Below are 26,469 nucleotides of genomic sequence, written 5' to 3' on the forward strand. Positions count from 1 at the left end.
CAATTTTCTAAAAAGCACTACAATGAACACCAAAGAAAAGCTTTGTAGAGTTGAATGTGATCCACTGTTGATGCAGGAAATTTGATAATTTCAACCACTCCAGTACTTTCTCCGTGTTGCTTCCATGTCCTCCTATATTTATTTTGAACTCCTCAAGCGATCTGCCACTACTCTTTGATTTTCAGTCCTAAAGTTTTTGCCAAGAGCTGATAAATAGAATCCTGAATCTTTTGATCAGCCGGAGCACTTACGTCCATGCTCCTGATGGGTTGGATTCCACCAGGAACGACATCTCCAAAAAAACACTATTCCCTTGCATATTTAGAAGATTTTCTTCACAAATTCACTAAATACTATCCCAAGGAACTTCACCAAACGTTTTTCTCACTTTTCCAGCAGAAAATAACATTTTCGTGAAAAACAATCTTGAATCGTGATGGTTTCCGTCAAGAATTCTGTCAAGAATGACTTTGATGAATTTTATTCCAATGTGTAGCTGGTAATTTCTTTCAAAAATTCTTGATGGAAATTACCTTCAATTGGATATGATTTTTGAAGAAATTTGTCTACACATTAGACAAATTTTCTTCAAAAATCCATCTTTTTGTCAAAAATTCTCACCAATGTGTAGGCAATTTTCTTGAAGAACACTTCTTGAAGCTCATTTTTGATAGAAATTTCTTATAATGTGTAGACACCTTTACTCACATGGTTCTAAACTTTGTATACATTTTGAATAGTAGCAAAAAAAAATTTGTGCAACATTCCTTGTTCACAAATTGCAATAGATTTTTTTGTCCTTTAATAATCAAATTAGTTCCCAATTGTTCTAAATTTCTCCACTCTAGTGCAAACATGTGAACTTCGAAAAAGAAAAATAGTACTCAATACGAACCAAGGAATTTTCAAAAACTACCCTTACGTATGGTTCGTCGAAAAAAATATTTTTAAATTAAAAATTCGTCTGTTTACACTATAAGAGGCATTTTAGAACAGTTGAGAACTAATTTGAGAATTAAGAAGTCTATCTAATTTTGTATAATAGAACTCAACTTTAAAGAAATTTAAGACAAGTAAGTCTTTATAAAAATTATGTCATTCTGTTTTGTATATTTTCACAATGAACAAAAAGAATTAACAAAAAATAGCAATATTTTTTTTTTAAGAATAAATGTTTATGGCAATCTAATCATAGAATAGACGTACAGTAAAAAGCTTAAAAATTTAATGATTTTTGAGAAATAAATCTTTTAGAGTTGTATAATTTTTGACCTTGAGATATTTCGAAAGTTATTATTCAAGGTCATTGACATACTAACGCAAGGTTACTGGCGATCGTTAGTATTCTTTGAATCGGTTGGAATATTAATATCCCGAATTGAATACCGGTAATTCTGAATTAGACGACTATTGAACCTTGTACTTCTTATTGTTTTCGAATATTGTCCAAATTTGATTCCAATTGGTTTTGCAAAAAACCTTGCAAAATTATTTATTTATTTTTTATTTACTTTAATAACTTTTAAAATTTAAACTTCACGGTATTTGCAATTTCCCATTTTCTTTTTTTACAATAAATTTTCTGAAATTCCCATTTCAAATTAATCATTCACTGTGATATGTTATCGTTTCATTTTTATGTGCTCCTGCAGTCTTCGAGACTCATAAAATTGCACATACTGTACCAACGAAAAACAAGAAGTCGATAAAAGGGCAATTGAGTCTCCATCTGTGTCACCCTGCAATGGAGTAATGGTAACTGTTTACCAAATACTAGACGTATTGCCATTAAATATATATAGAACTTTTTTTTTCTCTATATATTTGTCTGTAATTTATGGTTGTGTTGCAAATTACTTGGAATTTATGATGCTTGACATAGTCTATTTTTGTTGAAAATTGTATTTAGGAATATAAAATGAAATAGGACATGGGAGTTTCCATTCATCACAGATCATTCAAATTTTTAGTGATGTTGCGTTGGGTAAATTTCGCCATAATTTTATATGCGAAGTAATTTTCAAAGATATTGACGATGTAAGGATTATTGAAGCCTTACGTCATGGATGGGTTAAGAAAAAGTTTTTTTTTTTTTGTGTTTTTATCACAAGAAAGTTCACACAATTAATCACAAAGTGTGTATGGTGCGAGGAAAAAGAGAAAATGTGTGTAATATGGGCAAGAAATTATGTATGTGAGTGAAGGAGAACCTTGGCAACAGATTTCTTTTGATGAGAAGAGTGTGAGATAAAATGTTGATTCATCGTAACATTTTTGGTGACTATATTTCTCATGAGACATGGCATTCCCCAAATGAGACACATTTTCCAACTAATCTCATCCCAATGAGTGTAATATATTAAAAATAGGCTGAGAAGATGTGACTATGAGAGAGGGATTAATTTGCAGATGCCCCGAGTACAATGTCCTATATTTAATTGACAATTCATTCATAAAAATTTTCTTGTGTGATATGGGACGAGTATGAGTCATAAAATTACAATTGCATTTCGAGGTTTCTTTTTTTATCCTGGTTAACGACCATTTATGCTGTGTTTACAGAAACAGGGGAGGAAGAGAGGTAGTGTATGGTGTTGCGAAAGAGGGAAGAAATAAGGTAGAAAAGAGTGGGCACGTGTCTGATTTGTGTGCAATGAGCGTGCATTGTGTGAAAGAGAAATAAAATAATCCTACAAGAAAAGTAATGCGGTATTCAGACTGAAGATTTATGATTGAGATTTAACATTGAAAGTCTTAGTTTGAAATGATGGTGTAGTATTTGTTATGCCCAAAATATAAAGGTTCAAATGAATCCTCAGTTTTGTTCTGAAGGTTGAAAATTGTCCTAGGACGGTGATGGACCCATGGGTAAGGGACAGAATTGTAAAAGTCTAACTAATTTATTAGATAGTACTTCTCGAGTTCCACAAATGTCCCAGTCTCTTTTATCTTGGAAAATACTGATTTTTTTTTTAATAATTTGGATAATATAATTTTGTGACAGGTTATCCTACTTTCTGTACAATGCACATCGATTGACATCCTTTATGAATGCTGTTCGAATTGCTTTTATCTTCTGTGGCAAAAATGTAAACATTTTCTAATGTTTCGATCATGGACTCTGTGGATAGTCATAGTGTGTCTATTAGTGACAAGTCCCGGGTTCGAGTCTGGGCAGTTGTAGATTTTAGGTGTGATTCTTACATAATCACATCTATTACAGCTGTCGTGCCAGTCACGAATTCGTTCAGTGAATTACAATTTGGCATCAAACACTTCATATTTTTCTCATATTTCTTTAATGAATCTGATGTATCTATGGCGGTATATTTTAATACCCAGTCTAATGTCACACATTACCTGAAAAAAATATGTCAGATTCATTGAAGGAATATGGGAAAAATATTAAATGTTCGAAATCAGAGTATGTGCGAAGCCTTGAAACCGTAGATTACTTAAGTTTGAAATTGTAAATAAATTGTAGCCAACTTCAAGGCAAAAGACGATTCCTATAAATAGCGCGCCATTGCTAGAGGTTTCCTCTTTTACCGCCCAGGCTTTGATCAATAAAGAAGTGCCACCGATAAAAGCCAGTCTTTCACACTGGCGACGACTACGCCGGAAGTTGACACAAGCGAGACAAGCTCAGCACAGAGCAACGAGAACCCAAGCCAGTCTTTTACAGCCGACTGCCTGACCCAGTGGGCATTTGACATCCTTTTGAAATAGCCTATCCCTGTGTCTTGTGGTGGAATAACATCTTGGTATGACTACTTACTTCTCTCTTGCACCCATACGTGACTTAAGCGGTCTTCAGACTAGAGGTTTAGCCCAGTTCCCGAAGGTCCCAAAATCCTAAATAGCGATCAATTTTATTGCTTTTTGAAAACCTAATAGGTCATTCATCTTTAATAATCCAATTCTAAGTAAAATTTTTCCAAAAAACTGTGATTGATAAGAAATTAGAGGAATTAAGCCATATAGTTAAGCCTTAGGTCTCAAGCTGGTATTAGGGTTTGATACCGTAGAACTTTAGTGATGATCTCTAAGAGAGTTAGGTAGCGACTAGTAGGCGTTCAAACCAGAGAGCAGATCTGGTATAAAGACGTGAGGGGCGGGTGGTAGGTTCATATCTCTTCGTCGACACGCTTTCTAAACTTTTCTTTTAATACGCGGGTAGAATATTCGACAAAGAAAAATTAAAGTTAAGAAGTTAATAAGAGAGTTTGGTACAAAAACCAGTTTCGACATGAAGAGTTCAGTCGATACAGATGCACATTCACTGCTACTTATTCATAATCCGAGGCTGGTTTACCGCAATATAAAGCGATGTTATGTCCATCAGAACGTATACAGAAAACCGTGATAATATAGCAGGTTTACTGTTCTTGACAGTTAAGACAAAGTGGAGGAATAGGGAGTGCATAATCGATCCAAATAAAGGACCTGGGGGCAAATTATGTAACTCTGTGAAGAGATCACCAGTCAAAATTGGTGAACACTTCACTAAAGTCATCGCAAAAGAGATTCTGTAACTTGCAATAGCTTCACGTAAAAGGATCACTTTGAGGTTATGTGTTTCATTTGTCAAGTTTTCGGTGAAGGTGATGTTATCACTCGGTGAAGCCAGTGAATTTTTTTTTCATACTCAGCTTGAAAAACAACACTACATCATTTCTAATACTGAATTCTAGTGTTTTCCACGGTTATTTAGTTCAAATACTCATAAAAATATTACATTTAATGAAAATTTCAACACACTTCCCCTGTCCGCTTCACGCAAAGTTACAGAATAACTTTTCTAGCAGTCGTGAAGGGAAGCTCGTGAACCTTTCACTAGTAAATCGTTCACTAGTGAAGCGTTCACTAGTGAAGCGTTCGCAAAGTTACAGAATTCCCCCCTGGAGCAACGGATCAGATAAAGTAACCGACCAATAGACAAATCTTTTCTTAATCTTAATGTTTCGATCAACATGAAACAACTTAAAGAATTAATGTGGTTCGGTTAGGTTTTCGATAATCGCTCCACATTGTCGATCAACTGATCGACAAAGCCTAAATCTTACTAAATTATCAGAACTGTTTCAACAAAATATTCACAAGTAAACATTTCTCACAACCTACCAGAGAATTTAAATATTTTACACTAAACCCAGCTTAGTGAAGAAGTGGTTTCAACTTCTAAATCTGATAGTTGTATAAGATGCGTATGAAGTGATTTCAGGGGTGAAGCAGAGACATACGATACGAATGAATATGGAAGAAATTATTGATTATTTAATGCTAATATGGTAAAATCAATTGCAATTTCCTTATTGTCATCCTGCTTATATTATGACTAATTTTCATCCATCTTCTACTACATATTGATGGATTTGTAAGATAATCCTCTTAAGGAAGAATTTTCTTTAATGACAACGCATTTGAGGTGTGAAAAGTGAGAAGGAAGTTGTTTTCAACAAACTAAATTCGATTAATACTGAATTTAAATTGCAAATTGTCTAATTATACCTTCAGTATTGTGATGACAAGAATTAAATTATAAATAATTTTCTTAAAGACTATTTCGCGCAATGTAAAACAGAAGGGAATACTAAAGAGTATATTATTATATGTTTCGTATTGTGGTGCTATGGTTTAATATTTTGTATAGGTTTTGATAAAAAAAAAATGAAAACGAGACTTTCAACTACCGTTTTCACTGTCACGCATTTAATTAAATATTTATGAAATAGAATAATTATAAAATTTTAGAGAAATTATAGTTTAGCTTTTTTGTGTAAAAGTGATATCCACGATTTTGTTGTTTTCCTTCAATCTCTCAATCATTTGTCCAAAAAGCTCATTGATGGATGGAGAGAGAAAAAAGTGAAATTAAAAAAATATATATAATGAGCTCATTTTGGGGAGATAAAAAAGAAAAGAAGAAGACATGAGCAGACATATATAAAATTGATGTGAAAGTAAATAATAAAATAGGGGTCATGAAATTTGGAATATCATTTCACCCAAAAGATATTGAGCTTTAATTAAAATCTGTGACAACAGCAAAAAAAAATGAAACACTCCAATGCTATTTACACAGCAGAGTACATTGAGTGTTTTGGGGTATTGAAAAAAATTCTGCTCAAGAGTCACAACTATAAAATTTTCAATAAAATATTTGAAGGAAAATGCAGTGACATTTGCTGTACTTACACTTTATGTGACACTTTATCGATGAGCTAGAGAACCATAACTTTTTACGCTGAACATTTTTTTTTATTCCACTTCTATGCCATAATGTTCTTTAAGCTTATTGCTACAAATTGTCCTATATATGCTACACTTATTTACACAGTGTATTTCGTGGAAATATGAAAGTCAATTTATATTTGCCAAATGAAATTATTTAAAAATATGTTGTTTTTTTGGTATTCGGAAGTGCTCTTTTTTTGGATAATTTATTAATAATTAAAGAGGTTACAGCTTAATCTATGACCCTACAAAATGTATATATTTTACTGCGCGAACTCTACGGAGAGAGCAGTATAATCCCTTGATTTTTTCACCCCCACAAATTTCCATCTTCCACCCCCCGGAGACCACTTTTCTCAACAAATATTCACGTTTCAGACGATTTCTGAGAAATCTCGTCACGCTTTTTGTCCGTCTATACGTCCGTCTGTCGCCAGCTCTAGAGGCCAAACGGTTAGAGATAGGGACTCGGGACCTTCGGGGGACCCCTCCATAAGTCGACCCAAGGATCGTTAACGTGCCCCTCATTTCCTCAAAAAACTATGTTTTTTGGGATTACTCGAAAACGCGTCGTGCGATTTTTTTCATTTTTGGATATGTTTTAGAGATTTCCCAGGCGAACATTTCGTCCATATACGAAAATACCGTTGAATCGTTCTTAATAACGGGTTTTCAAGGTCAAAGGCTAAAAAGACACTAGAGAGTGCATTTATTAAGCAAATGGGATCATGTTTTAGGTCGTTGGAAAGGTCTTGGAATTTCCTATAAAACTGAACCGGTTCCAATCGGTTTTGAATCGATAATGAACCGGTTCATGTAAAAAAGTTTTATCCGAAAATCAATCCTATTTTAAAACTATTTTGGGGGATCTTTTGAGAGATTTATAAATCGGCTGAGAACCGGTAAACGGTAAATGATGCGAAAGTACTTTTGAGGTTCAGCATCTAAGTCACGAGTTCGAGCATTTCACATTTCACAAAGCCTGGGATCTGGGACGCTTTGCCACCCCTTTTTTATTACTGCTCAATTTTAACTTTTTACTGCTCATTTATACAATGCCATTCAGCAGTTGCCTTTATTAGATCTTATGTTGCAGGAAGATCACAGATTGTCAAATTTGGTGAGGATATTTCATCACCTTCTCCCCCGAGTAAGGACATTGGCAAACTTTTAATTCTTGATCCTCTGCTATTCTTTCTCTTAGTCCTGCAAAGTTGCTGATTTCAGCTTTATGCAGATGACCTCCAAATTTATGTGGAGGAAGTTTCCTCCAGTTCTCTTCAAGCTTTTGAGCACTGGGTATCAATAAATGAACTAGTTTTAAATCTTGAAAAAAATTCCAGGCAATCATACTATCTAAAAAAAAGTATCGATTGATTTCTATCCACAGTACCTGCACGGTGAAATTATTCCATTCGTAGATCAGGTAAAAAAAAAAAACCTCTCTTCAACTCAACTCTCATGGTCTGATTGTGCCACATCAATTAACTGCAAGGTCAACTATTCCCTCTGTACACTTATGCGCTTCCGGGAGATCACGCCCTTTTATACTCGCTTGATCCTCGCGCGAGCGTTTCTTCTTCCTTTCTTTAGCAATGCGGCAATGCTTTTTTGCAGCTGGTAGTGACACAATTCGTTGCCTTAGTTACTTTCAATGATTGTATCAGATATATCTGCGGCTTAAGTCGCCGGAATCACGTAATCTCTCATAGAATCGTTTTTATTGGCTATGATCTAGCATCTCTAACGAAGATGAGAGCTATATTTCATTCCTGTTTCATCTGTTGATCTCTGGATGTTTCTAGGTTTCTGTCGGGTCTTCTGGCTAGGTAGATGGGGTTTGGTCAGGGTTTGAGTGCCTAAGATTCAAGGTTACTGTCTCTATCGATCACTCTTTGTAAGAGGCGTCACTTTATTTAATTTGATTCAGGTCTATCAATAAGCTGAGTCCTAAATTCAGCTTGATCTTAAATTTATGATATAAACTTTCGGAATTTGGCGGTTGGGATTTCGGCTTTCGGGATTTTGACTGGGAACCAATTTGTACTTTTGTAAAAGTAATTTTATGCAAAATTAAAGATTTACAGATCAGAGTTATAGCCTAATGACGAATTATCTATATCAAACCTGCCTCAAAATAGACACAGGGATCGGTTTAGGGATCATCCCGAAAAATTAGGATTAGTGTCGATACACTCATAGATCAGCCCATAATTTGGAGGATCAGGCTGATCTTCTATCTAAATTCATGAGGTCTAGTGAAATTACGAGAATTAGGCGACATCAGCGCCAGTGTTGAAAATTAAAAGCTTCACTTTGGGTGTTTTTGGGTTCTTTTCGAAATGTCAATTGGGTGAAAAAACATGGAGAGTAATGCCCAACGCACAATAATTTTTGTTTCTAAACATGTTTTCAAAATTTTCTATGAGAGTGAGCGAGATGACTAGATCTAGGTTTCACTCACTCACACTGAAATGTCAAAAAACATGTTTACAAAACAAAAGTTATCGTGCATTGGGCATAATGGTACGCAATGTTGCAAAATAGTAAAATGCATTAAGATTGGAGTAATGGGAAGGTCAGAGTGATCCTTTCTGTACGAAAAAAGCCCTGGATATTGCACTTAAGAACTCTAAGCAATCAAAAGTATGTACATTTAATAGAAATTTACGCTGAAAACACTAATCTTTAATCCTAAATCCTCAGTGTATGATAGTTTGGGCTGATTTTTTACCGCCATATTTTTCGAGCGGAGTATTCTTCAGGATCAGCCTGTGTTTATTTTCGGCATAAGGAGTCAAAAATTGAAAATAAGAAATTTTTTTCTGACAATTTAGAGGAAAATGTAACGAGATGGTTGTAGGAATTTTTTGGGTTACCAGTGACCTAACCGTCCTTAAATACCTTAAAGATCCAAGCAATAGCTATGAGCCTAAAGATCTAAAGACATTTTACACTTTAAAATTCGAAATCTTTATTGGAGAACGCGAATGAATCTTTTAAGATCGATTTAGGGATTTATTTCAAAATTGAGGATCAACTATATTATCATTCTTATTAATTTGTAATAGGGGGAAGTGGGGCTCCTTTGAAATTGGGATTTTTCTCCTATGTTTAAGTGGAACTGAGCCATATCATAATGTAATTTAGCTTTTCAATCTGTTTATGCAGCTGAATTATATCACGTTAAGGCTCAATTTTATTTAAAAATATGTGAAAAATACCAATTTCAAAAGTGCCCCACTTTTAAAGGTGCCCCACTTCGTTCTAATTATTATTCTTATCATCTTTATTTGCTACTATAATTATTAAAGTTGAACTAAATTGATAGAAAAAGAAGGAACTCTCGATGATTTTCCTCAAATATAGTCAAAAGTATAATTTTTCTCGGTGTTAAAATTTTTTCGAGGTGGATAAATGAGTCAAGAGTATAAAAAAAAACCGACCCCTCCCAATTTGATTATTGCATATCACTTTTTTGTGGATCAATGAGACTTAGCAGCGCGTTATCATCAATGCTTTTCTCTCCTTCACTCTTCCTTCAAACTGATTTTTTTTTGGTGTAGGTTTATCGTATTTGCGATAAGTTTTTTTGGGTAGTTAATTCAGACTTTATGTGAAATGATGCAGCTTATGTAAGGATTTTATTTTCTATTTCAACATCGAGGTATTTTGAGTTTGGATAGAACAGAAAAAAGGCAAAAACTAATCAAGTGGAAAATTACTCATAACATGCTATATGTGTTAGGAATATTATGAAAGAGGTCTCATTACATGTGCCATCTTCATTTTCTTTTGGACTTTTTTTTTTGTTTGAAAAGAAAGATTAGAGAAAAATTAAAGAAAATGATGTGACACCATTTTGAAATAAAAGTTAAAAAAAAATAATAATAATAAGATGTAGGAAATTATAAAACTTTCCATTAAAGAGAAATATAAACACAAGGTTGTTTCTCTCTATTTTATTTGATTGCTTCAATATGTTGAACTTGAAAGTTGATTTGTGTTTATTTAATAGTTTTAGCAAGAAAATGGTAAAAGAGTGCAATAAAGAAGAACTTTCCAATATTGTAAAATTTGTCCATTTTAATACATCATACAATATATTTTATTGGTCTATTTTTGCACAGAAAGGAATAATTTCTCCTCTTGAAGTGATGCAACTTTTTTTTCCATCGTGAGTGGGGTTTATGTGTAACTTTTCATAAATGTATTACTTTGTTCTTCATGTATTTATAGCCTGTGATGTGATTTTAATGCTAATGCGTGAAAACTGAGAGAAAGACAGAGACAGAGAAAACAGATAGAAAAAAAAAAGAAAAATGTGGCAAAAGTTTGAAGATATCGAGGGTATTTCGAAGTATTTTTTCCCTCAAAAATAGCATTTTCACACATTTTTATTTTTATATATTTTTAATTTGTCAAAAATGTGTTCCCAAGAGTTTAAAGTGAAAGAGTAAAGGAGATGAGATAATTTTGTGTGGAATTTGTTCCCATTTCTCTCATGATGCAAATGCTAATTTAGCTGTATTTTTTTTTTCTTATTTTAAGTAAAATTTTCATATTCACGTGTGTTTTTCTGTAAAGTCTTGTCACCTTGGTTCTCAAAATTCCCCAACTGAATGACTCTCATAAGAATTGCTAAACACATCACATTGTATCCTCGGACTTGTTTCTCTTTTGCCATTTTATTTTATTTTCAAGCATTTTGCACTTGACACTGTGTGCAAAAATCGTGTACAATTATATTATTATAAACTGTTGTTGTTGTGAGAGACAAAAGACACTCCAATTTGCAACAAGTTGAATGCAGAAGGTGAAGAAAATATTGTATAAAAGATTAGAATATATATATAGCTTACATATTTCTAATAAGAAGAAAAAATAAGAAAAAACACGATATTATAAATGGTTTATATGCCCCTTTATCTTTATTTATAAATATGTATACATGTAATGATTTTTCTTATTGCCAAGGTTGACGTATTTAATACCATAAACGGATATGCATCCAAATAAAGTCTGGCTCACAAATCGTTGATGGTGATTTTCTCTCTATTGCCTGCCTCTTTTCAACCATGTGGCTCTTCTAACCATAAGCGCCACATGGTGCACGCGTGAAATAATTTTTGAAACTTCTCTCTTTTGCCGGTGTGTGTTGGCAATTCGGCTTTTTCGCATTTTATTCACGTCATCGCAAAGCTCTTTTGATTCAGAGAGGAAAATAAAGAGAGAGAGAGAGAAAGAGGAATAAGGGAAAAAGAGAGACCGAAAAAAAAATTTGATTGTGTTGATGAGATGGTGCCACGGCGTTTATTCACACCTTTTTGACTTTGTACAGCCCAGTGGCCACTATTGAAAGGAAAACATGTGTTGTGTAAATGTTTGCTTGGCTGCAATCTATGTTTATGAGAAAAAAAAACTAAAAAGATCAAATTGGTTCTGATATGAGTTTTTTTTTTCGAAGGAGTGTGACTGTAGTGTAAATAACGTTGTTTGAAAAGTGAAATTTCATAAACTGTCAAACTTCGCAAGGTATCGTTTGTGATCGGATACGATCGTCTCGGAATTCTTGTCTGTCAAAATTTAAAATAACAGTCGCTTTAACTGTATTGATCGAAAACTTCAAAAGTTCTTTCTGTGTTCAAAAGTCATTACTGGGTCTTTATAGATACGTAACTGAACAATGTAATACGCCTTATTAGAGGAACTGCTAAATGTAACCAACGTCCATTGCACCAAGACACGAAACGGCAACGATAACCCTTTATGGACGAATGGGACACCGGTGTCCCAAAAACAAAACCATATTTTTACGTGTGACGAAGTGTGACTGTAGTGTAAATAACGTTGTTTGAAAAGTGAAATTTCATAAACTGTCAAACTTCGCAAGGTATCGTTTGTGATCGGATACGATCGTCTCGGAATTCCCGTCTGTCAAAATTTAAAATAACAGTTGCTTTAACGGTATTGATTGAAAACTTCAAAAGTCCTTTCTGTGTTCAAAAGTCATTACTGAGTCTTTATAGATACATAACTGTATAATGTAATACGCATTATTACAGGAACTGCTAAATGTAAGCAACTTCCATTGCACCAAGACACGAAACGGCAACGATAACCCTTTAACCCTTTAAGGACGATTGGAACACCGGTGTCCCATAAAGAAAATAATTTTTCCTGACTACCTAAAGTTATTTTTTTCTTATGTCTGTACATAATTGTACAGTAGAAGGTTGAAGGAATCTAGAATATTTTTTGCAAGTCTCTAGCTATTTGCTATGTAGTAAATATTTAAGCACAAAAATGGCGAATTTTTAAATTCTGAAATTCGTAATTGATTTTATTTATTTTTTATACTTCCAATTTTGTTTTAAGCAAAACCCTTTTGGCAATAAAAACTACGATACTCATACGTAATATTTTTCATTAAAGCGTAAAATATTGTTCATTGGTATTGTCAGAAAAGTTACTTACATTTTTGAGCTATTTTTGTCCCTATCGTTCATAGAAGCACAAAATACACCGACTCAGACTCTGTTGGACTTTCCAAGGTTAGATGTAAAACTTATCATTGATTATGTTTCTCAGTTTAATTCTTATTGTTGATTTTCATTCCGTAAAAAGTGTCTCGTCGTTAAAGAGTTAAGGACGAATGGGACACCGGTGTCCCAAAAACAAAATCATATTTTAGTAATAATAAATGATAATAATAATAAAAAAATGATAAAATGGTTTTTTGCATTTGGGACACCGGTGTCCCACTCCTACTTAAAGGGCAAAGGAGGAGTGGGACATCAGCGTCCTAAAAACAAAAACAGTTTTTTGACTACAGGAAGTTATTTTTTCCTCTAAATAATCCGAAAACTTAGTCGTTATTTTTGGGACTCCCGTCTTCCATTCGTCCTTAAAGGGTTCGGTCATTTACAAAATTTTTATAATTTATAATTAAAATTTAACAATTGTTGTAACGATGTCATTTTTAAATGACTTTTTTATGTTTACTTCATCTGTGCAGAGCAAGAAATGTTAGTTCATGGTTAATCTTATCAAAATTTCCGGTCTTCTGTTGGACTTTCCTAAGACACAATCTCATGCGGAGGTTCTGAATTTGAAGATATCAAGCGGCAAGTGTTTTGCAGCTATACATTGTGGATATTTTTGTCGACTTTCAACACAACTCAGTTTTTCTTGTCTCGGGGGTTTAACTCAAAAATTCGGGAGTCTTCAATGATTTTATGGCTTAATTTAGGAATTTTGTATATTGGTATTTAGTTGGCCAATCCCAATCAGCAATAACTGACAAACCTTTTAACCGGCTTGACAGGTACAATCTCTCAATATATATTTTAACAAAATGGATTTTTTTTCTTCAGTAACTGAAATTGAGGCTGAAATAAATTTAGTTCTTTTGTCTATATCCGCTAAAAGTTGTGAATTAAAGAGGATTGCATGACATATTGACAAGTGCTAAAATAGTCCATAGAATTTGCAGATGTCAGAAGTTTTGAGTAAAATTTCACGGACATAATCTCTTGGTGGAATCGTAATGGATACTGAGACTCCAATATATTGTGTCTTGTTGGAAAAAAAAAGTTAATATTTCAATGGCACATGATTACTGTATTAAATTGATGAGAGTGGTGTATACCACTTGGGAAGATAACTTCTTTTTATTTTATTATAAATTTCTGTTTTCCCCTGCAACAATGTTAGAAAAACCATCATATGGATGCTTTCGTGTTAGTTAATTTTATGTATAAACAGTGGTTAAATTGAAAAAGAAAATACACAGTGGCAAACGGGTTTCTCAGTCGAGAAAGAAGTCATAAGACGCGTTTTCCACAAAACGCGGCAGCATCTCCTCAGCAAGAGTCGCGGAGACTTTTGTGAAAGAGAAGCCAATATCAAGATTGGAGAAATAAAAGCATAACAAGGGAGGAGTGTGTGAGACCCACATTCGGTGCGCAAATCTATTTTTAGGTATTGTAACAGAAAAATAAGAAGTCTCTTAGTATTTAGAGTGAAAAACATAAATAAAAAAAAGAAAGAAAATCCTAAAAGAGTTCTTCAACGACGATGCTTCTTTCTTATACATATCAGAACAGAAATTTGCCATTTTAGGTTTTTCACTGACGATTTTCCATTGTTAATGGCCCTGCTTCAGAATAAGTTTAATCCAACCACGACAACCACGATAATGTGAATAGAATGTCCTCAAAAAGGAGGTTTCCTTTGACAAATGATTTTGGATTGCTCTTTCTTACCTTCCTTACCTCCAATGCAAATGAGATGGAAATGCCTGCCTAATGATATTTTATCGAACAGTCCTATTCTTGAAGCATAATCTCCAGTAGGAGTATAAGAGAGCTACTCTGAACTTTTATAAAGACTACAACATATATTTATGCCCTATAAAAATTTTATTTACATATAGGAAAAATCCTTTTTATACTTAGTAATTATCCTTTATGATACACAGAGAAAACTATTTTCTGTATTGTAAATATCTGTGAAGTTCTACTGGGGACTTACAAAATGCTTGTAAATCGTATAATGCGTATAAAGAAGTTCATAAAAGTTTGTACTTTTTCACAAATATTGTTCGTAACATGATCACTTGACAAGCATTATTTATTCTTAATAACATTTGTTCGTAGGTTTTTGTTTGTTGAGCTATAAACTAATTTTGATCAACCCTTTATAAGGATTAGTGGAACATAGCTGTCCCTAAAACAAAAACTATTTTTTCTGACTTGAGCGGACACGATAACTTTCTAGGGGAAAGTGCCCATGCTTGATACCATTGGAAGCTTCGTAATGACTAAATTTTTCCTATGTTTCTCAATAAATATGACTCCGCAATATATTTTAAAAACTTTCCACTTTCTCATAGTTTTTAAAATATGGTTTCGTTGAGTCACATACATATTATGAAACATAGAAAATTTAGTCGTTACGAAGCTTCCAATGGTATCAAGCATGGGCACTTTCCCCTATACCTCTGGTAAATGTCCTAAATCAAAACCATTTCCAGACGCTTTAACTTTGACAAAAGATTCAACACATTAAGTTCATATTTTTTCTAAAGATAATTACGTAAATTTGCTCTTTGACTCTTCTAGAATGTTACTGTTTAGTGAAAATTCTTTAGATATAATTTGAAAACTTCTTAAATACAAGAAAAATACGCAGGTGTAAAATGCTGCTATTGGAAACAAATTAATCCAAATGGAAACAAGGGAAAGTTTCTAATTGGAGACAAACAGTGTAAGTGAAACCGCGACGAAAGGCTTCCAAAACCTTGTTGTGTTGCTCTTGAGCGCAGGATTTGTTCTTATTCCTGGTCTTTTCTTCTTTCCCATCTAAAACAATAAGAAAAGCTCCCCAAAAAATCATATTTCCGGGGTTTCCTACTGAAGCATTTGTAGGCACTTTAGAAAAACCCTTTTTGTTCACGAAATAGGTAATTATTCCATTTGAAAACTTCTCGTACCGTTCGCTATAAATATTAGCACTTAATTTAACTAAAATTAGCCAGAAATATGACATAAATGTTAAACAAAACGAATAAACAACAGTCACTTTATTGTATTATACATTGGAAAACATGGTCTATCGATGAAAAATTCGATGGTAAAAAGGTACACTTTTAATTTTTCTGAGAAATTAACAAATTAAAATTGTGAATATGAATGGATTTCCGCTTTATTTGGAGCAAAATTAACTAAATAATGAAACTGGTATGGAAAATATATAAATATAATAATTTAGTACTGTATTTATCATGAAAACAACGATGTTTCCATTTAGAGTAGCGAAAAATTTCCATTTGGAGCAGGTTTTGAATTAGCTTAATTTACTATAAACCTTAAAAGAAAAAATTTCAAGAAAAGATTCAAACGTGTTGATACTATTGGAATCATACTGTATTACTATTAACTTGTAATTTAATGTGTGGTTGCCGCCGACTTACCTAATATCACTCCCATCTGGAAAACAGTACAAAATCCGAATTATTTAATTTAGGGGAAGGCTTTTAGGTTTCTCATACACTCTGGCGTCAAACACTTCATATTTTTCTCATTAATTAATTTGACTTAGGGTAAGTGTGCCAAATTTCGGCATAGTTGCATGCAAGCGTCAAAGTCTCAAGTTTGAAATGTAATATTTTAAATACAAATTGATTTTTTTATTCTTTCTTCTGAAAGAGTGTTGCTTGGAACCTTGTAAAGAGTTTACCGTCTTTATTTACTCTAAAATCATTCTTAATACTTTTTAAAATGAATAAAAATATAGACATAGTTTGGTGCCCTATTTCGGCCACCTTCATTTTCATAGTTCTTTGCCCTTCGGGAATTCTTCCAATGTCTGTTTCACGTCATCTCGTTTGTCGAAATTATATTTTCTGTTTTTCTTTTGCATTGTATAATCTCTAGAGTACGTAAAATCTAAAAGTTCATGGAAATTCGAGGAAGAAAGAAGGTGGCCGAAATTGCAAGCTGGCCGGAATTTGGCACACTTACCCTAATAGCAATATGTTTTAATAGCGAGTCTTAAGTCACACATTTCCTGGAAAAAAGTAGATCTGATTCATTAAGGGAATATGGGAAAAATAAGAAGTGTTCGAAGCCAGAGGATGTTCGTAGCCTGAAGACTTACCCTACTTAGAAAATTTTGTTTTTTCTGAACATTTCACAAAATTATTACCTAGTTTGCTTTAGTAATTTGGAGTGTTACATTTTCTTAAATTTTAGTTAAAGAAGGAAGAAGGATTTTTATCGAAGAAATCTTAATACAATTCTATATGAAACAGAAGCAAGAGAGCTTCTCTTGTTTCTGTAATACCTCTCTTAGAGAGGTATTACAAAAATATTTCTACAAATTTCTTTGTGATAAATAAAAAATAAATAAAATAGTTCAAGATTTGTTTTGTTCCAAAACAAATGTTCTTACAGCCAATAAATTCTAATGCGATAAATCTGTTTGGAATGTTGACAGAATAAGTCCAACTGTGTGATTGCTGCTAAAAACACGTTTTACCATTTGAGTGCAAGAAATCTTCTGTCTCAAGAGAAAATATTTGTGTGTAATTTGCGTTGTGTGTGATATGAAAAGATGACGAGTATTTTCAATTTGATTGAATGATGAGAGTTTGTTATTCTCTGTGAGGACGATAAAAGTTCAGGTTGCCAGAGAAATATATACCTAGATACAAGTGTATTATATACTTAAATTTTATGACATTATATATCGTCCAAGTGTGTCAGAGCATTGAACATTGAGGACTTTCACACTTTCTGAAGATCATTCTGACAATATTGAAAATGTGAACTATTTTTGAAACTATCTTTTTTTTGTTGTGTTTTTGGTTGATTTCAGGTGACCAAGGATGAAATTTCAAAACTAGTGAAAGGGTTTGAAAGGGAAGACCTGCTCACAAGTGGTGGTGTCACCTTAGCTGGTCAACGATATATTTACTTGTCGGGTACCGATCGAGTCATACGTGCCAAATTAGGCAAAGTTGGTGTACACTGTATGAAGACCCAGCAAGGTGAGTTAGATTATTTTTTTCATTTGGGAAATTTTTGCATTTTGCAAGAAAAAAATGCATTACTACAATTTTTTTGTCTATCCCAGCGGTCATAGTATCTATCTATGAGGACCCTGTTCAACCGCAACAGGCGGCTTCAGTTGTAGAGAAACTTGGTGATTATTTGATTACATGCGGGTACTAGAGGTATGAAATGATTTTTTTCTTCTTTTTATCTATTGCTTTATATTGCCACAAAAACTCTCGAGCTTATCTATTGCTCAAAGTCATATAATATTACGTATAAGATATTTTGAGAAACTTTCCAAATGTGTCAAATCTATGAATAACACTTTGCTAATCTTAACTGAAAGTCTTATCTAGAAAATTATTAAAAAAAAAATATATAAACAATAAAAATATCCTTAAGACACTAAAAAGCAGCAATTCACAGAAGAAGAATCTCATTCATTATAAAAAAAACAGGTGAATATTTGAAAAATGTAAAAAGGTGGAGGTGAGAAATCAGTGAGTAATCAGTAAAAATGATTAATTGCTCAATATTTCATGACCTCAGCGTAAAATCATAAAGTGCAAATGTATGACAAATTGAAAAGCCTATTTTATTGTCAGATTTGAATAAATACAAGCTCTCCATCATGATTGGAAAAGCAACGCATTTTACTGTATGATTATCAATTTTTTGCCCTCAACCTTGTCTTTGCATAATTTGAAACATGAGATGTGCGCCATAAATGCCATTTAATAAATGTATGTTAAGGAAGACGTATAATTTTCAAGATCTCTTAGTTAATGCATCTAAGAAGGGGAAAGTGCCCATGCTTCGTATGACCTCAAATTTCGTAATAACTAATTTTTTTCTATGTTTCTGAATAGGGGGAACTGGGGCAGTAGTAAACTGGGGTAGTTGTAAACACTGTGATTTTTTTCATTAATTTTAAGACTGCAGAGGATAAAACCCATAAGCATTCATAGATACCATGGGGATGTATGTCCACAGAAGAATTGGTCAATAAAATCCTAATACTTTAAAAATAAAAAAACATTTTTCCCGAAAATGTTGATATTTCAATTATTTTGGTCATTTGGATTTCTACCTGGAAATTAAAAACTGTGTAAAATAATCGAAATGTAGCAATACCAGTTCTTTCCTACATCTTTTAGGATTATATTTATGGATTTACTAGACAAATTTAGATTCTCATTATTTCAAAAGAATTAATAATTGGTCAGAAAACAGCATTTGGGGTAGATGTAACCAGGCAATTTCAATTTCACAAAATGAGTAGGTAAAAGAGCGGGAAATTGACCTTCATGCGAAATATCTATAATTCATAGATTACGAAAAAAATTGGTGGCGCTGTGTTAAATAAAAAGTCACATGATGTCAAAATATGGGGAAAATCCATTGAAAAATGTCTTTGATATGCATGCTTTTAGTTTTTTTGCTATTTTAATTATTTTTTGTAAAAAGTGTCGTGATTTTTTGAAAAATATGCAGTCTTTATATATCTCTTAAGTAATTAAAATAATCGAGAGTGGTGCAAAGTTAATTTCAAGGGTGGGAAAAAAGGTGTTTACATCCTCCCCAGAAAGTGGTTACTTCTACCCCAGGTATTTTGTGAAAAGAGAAAAATGCACGGTGACACAAATTTTATTTTTATGGAAAACTCAATTGTTTTCCAGCATCCGCATTACCTTCGATGTATTGCCTATACCCAAGGGTAAAACATTAGCTAAGAAAGATTTTCCAAAAAATTACGGTGTCCTTGGAAAATCACCTCAAATTCGCATCTATCGAAAATGGTTACATGTGCCCCAGTCTCCCCTAAATCTGACTCCGCATTAGGGCAAGTGTGCCAAATTTCGGCATAGTTGCATGCAAGCGTCGAAGTCTCAAGTTTGAAGTTTGAAATGTAATATTTTAAATACAAATTGATTTTTTTTTATTCTTTCTTCTGAAAGAGTGTTGCTTGGAGCCCTATAAAGAGTTTACCGTCTTGATTTACTCTAAAATCATTCTTAATACATTTTAAAATGAATAAAAATATAGACATAGCTTTGGTGCCCTATTTCGGCCACCTTCATTCTCATAGTTCTTTGCCCTTCGGGAATTTTTCCAATATCTTTTCACGTCATCTCGTTTTTCGAAGCTACATTTATTGTTATTCTTTTTGCATTGTATAATCTCTAGAGTACGTAAAATCTAAAAGTTCATGGAAATTCGAGGAACAAAAAAGGTGGCCGAAATTGCAAGCTGGCCGGAATTTGGCACACTTACCCTATATTTTAAAAACTGGGCAATTTTTTCTAGTTTTTAAAATATGGGTGCAATGAATCACATTTATTAAGGCCCATAGGAAAAATTTAGTCATTACAAAGCTTGGAATCGTACGAAGCCTGAGCACTTTCCCCTAATGTGACAAATAAAATAAATACTTTTGTTAATTTCAAAAGTATTTTATTTGCAAATTGTCAATAAAGAAAATTGATAAGCTTTTTTTTCTGGTAAAATTTGCTTATAAATAGGAATATTACGGTTATCACCTTATCAGAGGATTATAAAAGTAAAAGTGATAAGAGTAATCTTAATTAACTAAGTGAATTTATTTCATGCTTGATGAAAGTTTTTTATTTGTTAAAATATTTTTTTTTTAGATTGAAGGTGAACTTATAAAATATCACTAGAAATAGGGGAAGGTTTTGAAGTTTCGCACACAATCTAGCTTCGAACACTTCATATTTTTCCCATATTTCTTTAATGAATCTGATCTTATGGCAATATATTTGAAGAGCATAATAAAATATCACATATTTTCTGAAAAAAATATTCAACTTCTATTATGGGAGTGCAAGAAGGTACTATCAAACACATCTCTTAACCGTCACTGAATTTAATTTTTTTTTTACATTAAATCATTAGAAACACCATTTATTTATATTGTGTAACTATCTAAGAAAAGAATTCGTCACACAGAATTCAAATCAGGGAAGAGACTTAAGGAAATTATTATCAAAATCAACGCAATGACAAACTTTCCATGTACAACTTCTGTATTTGCACAACAAATGTATTTGCAGCTTTGTCGAGACGTTTTTTTTTCATTCCATGGAATAACTAAAGTAAAACCAGATAGTGGACGGAAAATTAGACATCTCTTGATTTTTTGACTTCTCTGTCAGCCTATTGGATGGTGAACATCTCCGTGAAAAATTGTGGAAAAGTCCAAGTGAAGTGCAACAGTAAAATTTACCACCTGTACGTGATTTTTCTTCCAATTCGAAACCTGATGAAGAGGACATTCATCCTCGAAACGTCGTGAAGAATTAAAGAGTAAAAATCAAGAGAGGTCTAATTTTCAGTCCACTATCTGCTACATCCTATCAGACCGAAAATTCATTCTAAACATTCTAAAGTAAGGGCCTCTACTATCTTTAGTCTCTTGCGATGTTCGTCAGAGGATTGTCTTCTTTTCAAATCCAAAAAGTCTCAATTTTTTTCAAAGCTATCTACTCTCGGTATAGGTTTTCCTCAGTGAGTCAAGTAAAATCTTTTAAATGAGGAAGACCCATACCGAATGTGCGTGAAAAAGTGGAATATTTTATTTGCTAATTTTCAGTGGCAGTCTTTGATTTAAATTTTGTTACTTTTCGATAGCTTTTGGGTTTTTGATTTATTCGATAATTCCAGGGGGTTTGAGGGCAATTGGGGTATGATTTTCAGGTGTAGTTTTTATTATAAATTAACTTGGTTATAATAGTCATATAATAAAAGGTTGAGGGTTCTTCCTGATGGAATAAATATAAATTTTTCTAATATAAAACAAATTCAAAAAACTATGGCTACAGGCACTTACAGTCTCCTTTAAGACCTTAAACTTTTCCTACACCTAATTCCTTCCTTTTCCTCTATTTCTTCTGGATTCCTATAAAAATTTAATTTCTTACATTTTATCTAATTTCTCTCTCTTAAATGACTTACTTCTGTTGTATTTTTTATCCCATTTTCACAAATTTAATTCTTCACTCTTCTCACGCATCTACTTCTGAGCTTAATGAGCTTCTTTTGAGCTTTTTTTCCCTTTTTCTATGTCCATTATTGCAGTTGCAATAATGAACATAGAATCTATGAATATTAATTCTATCTTACTTGACGAGTGCCTTTGTTTACTAATTCAAATTTAAGAAATTCATTGAACACCGAGGGTCGAAAGCTGTGAAGAAAATTGAGTGTTTTTGGTTTTGAGAAGAAGAAAATTCTCTGACGATTACCGGAAGAAACTGAAGATAATACACAACTACGTCAGATACAGTATTCGAAGATAAGTGCCGAAGATAAGTGTAGGACATGTTAAAATTATGGACGTACTGGGAAAAAGTCACCCTGACCTTCTAATGACGGAAAATTTCCATTTTGAAGGAATACTTCCTCAAAAGAATCTAGAAACTGTACAACACACGATAACTGAGTGGAGAGACTAAGAAGGGCACCTCAATAAACCCGATACGCTTGCACTCTTCACAGACAGCTAATGAGTTGAGGGCTCTTTCGGAGTCGGGTATCGCTGTCTGAAACTCAGAATTGGCGAATTAGTGCCGTTTGGCCGGTATGCTACTGTATTCCAGACAGAGGTCACAGCAATTCTAATTGGGGTTCAGAACCTGGTTAAATCTGGTGTTTCTGGTAAAAAGATAAACATATTGTTGCGAACCTGCTTTGAGACATGCCCTTATTGAATTTTGAATTTAACTCTATACTTCATGCGAGCAACACATACTCGCAGTGAAGTAAATCGAGCATATGTGCTTTGGAAGTTGAAGTTTGAGATTGGGTTTATTATCCGCGGTCAAGTGAGTGAATAAATGCAGCAACTATCCTACTTACTATTCGTAAAGTAATTAATTAATTTCAAAAATAAAGAAGGAAATACAATTGATATACATATTTGGCGTCATATGTATCTGTAGCGCCTCTAGAGGTCGTTCCTCAAACTCCGTATATTCTAGAAACTTGTTAACATCTTAAAGATCTCTCATAAGCGTCACTTTTCATAAAGATCGAAAAAATTAAAATTTTCATGTAAAAACAGAAAAAGCTTTTTCCTTTTGTCTAACTAAATGTCAAAAGAGCTAAATAAAAATCGTTTAAATTTGGATTATTGATTCAGGAATTAGAGTTTAAGGACCAAAGGTCAGAAAAAAACATTTTGTTCTAACTATTTAGATAGTCGTAGATGTTTTTTTAGGTTGCCGGCGACACAATTGTCCTTAAAGGGTTACTAGAGAATGCTATATTAAAAAAAAAAATTGCAAATAAAAGAGAAAACACTGATGTTTCGATGATAATTTTATTGTATTCACACCCCAAAAGTTATAATGCACATAAAGTTGTAATATGGGCGTAAACAAGTCCTACTTTTTATTAAAACAGTTCTCCCTGTAGCTCCATATGAAGTCTTTTGTAAAACATGCTAATTATGCATTTAGTGTTAGTGTTTACATATTTTCTGCGCTATTCAGCATAAAATTATAAGGTGCACAAGAGTGAATTGTAAGGTGTCTTATCATCTTTTACTTTCAGCAGATTCACTTAATACTATATTTTAATTACATTTTTACCTCATAATTTTCGCGATATGGTCCAATTTTCTCGTTATTTTATTTAATATGTTTCACTCTTAGCTTATATTGATATAAATAATTTTTAAAAAATAATTTTTAAAAGAGTTTTAGTGCAAATTAAATGGAACAATTCTTCTTAGAAACCTTATGAAAATTCACCAACAATTAAGAGACTTTCAGTTAAGTTTAGTATGTGTACAGCATAGAAAAAAATGATCTAAAACGGAAATAATATTCGAAACAAGTGAATAAGAAAGAAAGGAAAGAATTCACTGTGTAAACACAAATTCAATTCAATTGTTAATTAAATTATTTCACTTTACTTTCATCAGACAAAAAAGAATTACCATTTTTATGCAATACACGTAATTTTGTATTTATCCATATAACACCATTTGTTGGATTTTTTTTATTTCTCTTCTTTTTTTTTTTCAAAAGAAGAACACGAAGATGTGTATCGTGTGGAAAGAATATTTTTTTATCGTTGTATTTGAAAAAAGAAGTGTTGCATGAAATGCGCCAAACATAATCAGCAAATAATATAAATAAATACAAAATACAGTGGCCACAAAAATAATATTGTCACCCTATTTTTATTATTAAATAATTGAGAGATTCATTCAATGTAATCAATAATAAATTATTAGCCTAATTGTGTAATTCTTTTTTTTTTGTTTAAAAATTCGTAAAAGAATATGTTGTCTATTACACTATTGTTTAATGGCGTCTACACACTAGAGAAATTTATGTCCATATTGAAGAGTTTTTCCTAAACATGCGTAGGGAATCTTAAAACTCTAAATAACAAATAAATTTTAGTGGTCGCAAAGGGCGCAACTATATTTGGCATTTGTAGCGAATGCAGATACAAAGAAAATGCATCTATCCCAGTTACTGATCTAACCGACGCGACGATATGCTAAAATTGCATAAATTGCTCTTTGGAAGTTCTATAACTACTTTAAATTGCTTCTTTCAGTGGTGCCTCACTTACAACGTGTTCTGCATTGTAATTTATCCTATCCAACGTGGATCAATTTTGATGAATTTGAATGCATTTTCGCGGGCTGCACAGCCTGCACTTGCATATTTCTTTTTAAATAAATCAAAGATTAAAAGTTCACATTACTAAAAATTCAAAATTAAGCATTGTAACAATAAATGTTTTCCTAAACAAGCATTGGGAATTTGCTTCAATATGGATATAATTTTCTCCAGTGTGTAGAGTCTATTGAGCTCTAAGGCCGGCTTCAGACCTTAGGCTAATGCCAGTTCCTCGCTAAGATGTCTTTGTTGGTGACTGAGGATGCGCCAGAAACATTTTCAAACCTACATTTAGACTTAGTGCTTAGATTCTGACTACGTTAAAATCTGGTGGGCTGTCAAATGGCATTTACCGAAAATATAAACAAAGAGCATTCTCAAACGTTTTTGCATAAAATTATTTCTCTCTCGAGACGCTGGAGAAATTTCATTGTGCTTTTTTGGCACCTCAGTTTTTCGCTCAAAACATCATAAAACGCTACCTGAATACGCTACATTTCTATAATGATTGATTTTATGATTCACTGTGTCACTGTAAGAGTGCGTTTGCATCGATAAGCCACTAACAAAGCACTAAACCTTCGTTTCAAAGAGGACTTAGCTGAGTCTCCAAATTTTTGGGCTTATCCCCAACCCGACCTTTTCAGACTATGACTTAAGCGCTAAGTCTCAGTCATAAGTCTCTAGTCTGAAGCCCGTATAATGGCCTCTACATACTAGAGAAATTTATGTCCATATTGAAGCAAATTCCCTACACTTGTGTAGGAAAAACTCTTCAATATGGTTACAAATTTTTCTAGTGCGTAGAGGCCATAGGTCTCAACCATAGGTTTTTAGTCCGAAGTCAGTTATTATGTACTGTACACATCACACTAGCAGCATAGCATAAAAACGGCTTAACGTAATTAGGATAAAGGCTCATAATTTTGGACAGTCTGCTTATAAGCATCGATGTTCCAAGTTCGAAGTGCGATATTTTCAATACTAATTGATTTTTTGTTACTCTCTTTTCAGAAGGGTTGTTTAGAAACTTTGCAAGCTATTTATCGTCTTTTTTTTTACAAAAATTATTTTTAATACGCTTAAAAATGAATTGATATGTTGAGGTGAATTTGACTGGAATTTTAAATAACTTGGCTGTAAATTTTGACAGCTAATCCGCCTCAACAGGATGTCCATTGTTCTTCATTTCAAGAACCAATCTTACCAAGTCCTCTTCCTGTTCATGTAAGGGAACCGTAGAATGTCACAAGAAGCCCAGAAATTTGCTATATCATTCATTAAACTAAATTGACTTCGGTAATCCAAGTATTCTCGGATTCGCTCATTCCCTGGCCTTTCCGAGATCCCTTTAAGGCTTTTCTTACTACATTTCGTTCGGTGAGATGATGCTCCTTTGTTGTTCCAGACATTTATACTACCTAGTCATCACAAAAGCTAAAATTTCACGAAATTTTGAGAAAAAAACACCTGTCCAAAATAAGGAGTATGACCTCACACTGATGAATGTCGTAGAAAATTTCACATTTTTCACAGGAAAAATCTAATTCACAAGGCAAATCTCATTTCAGATCAAATCAACAAATCACTATAAATGTGAATTAAGACAATTTTCAACGAATATTCTATCATATCACTCAAAAAAAGCAAAGAAACATTGTTAGTACTTCATCACAGCTAAATAAGACTGAAGTAAACACGAAATTCTGCCTTATTTCTCGTAAGCAATTGCTCACACTGAATTTTCAACAAAGCAATTTTAACTCAAATCATATTCAAAATTTAACGTATTTAGGGTGGAGTAACCACTTATCGCCACTTTTAGGAAAAACTGAAGTTAATCTAATTATAATTTTTTAAGCCTTATTATAAAGTAACTTAAATTTGACACATAGTTTCTTAGATATGTTGTCTATAGATATATCAGACTAATAGTCCTTCAATTTAACGTTGGATTACTTAAAAAAATATATTTTTATTAAAAATTCAAAAATAACCACTTCTCGCCACCT

At 32.9% G+C, this 26,469-nt stretch overlaps 1 protein-coding gene across 1 annotated transcript in view; it reads left to right on the top strand.

The window, feature by feature from the left end:
• Positions 1 to 26,469, top strand: part of LOC129807268 (profilin) — a 36,279-nt gene that overhangs the window by 6,354 nt on the left and 3,456 nt on the right. The window contains exons 2-3 of the mRNA XM_055856417.1: positions 17,620 to 17,791; positions 17,878 to 17,977. Coding sequence (XP_055712392.1) covers positions 17,620 to 17,791; positions 17,878 to 17,975 — 270 coding nt within the window. The 3' untranslated portion in view covers positions 17,976 to 17,977. The remainder of the gene's footprint in view (positions 1 to 17,619; positions 17,792 to 17,877; positions 17,978 to 26,469) is intronic.

Source organism: Phlebotomus papatasi, chromosome 3, assembly GCF_024763615.1.
Source record: "Phlebotomus papatasi isolate M1 chromosome 3, Ppap_2.1, whole genome shotgun sequence".
NCBI classification, from domain to species: domain Eukaryota; kingdom Metazoa; phylum Arthropoda; class Insecta; order Diptera; family Psychodidae; genus Phlebotomus; species Phlebotomus papatasi.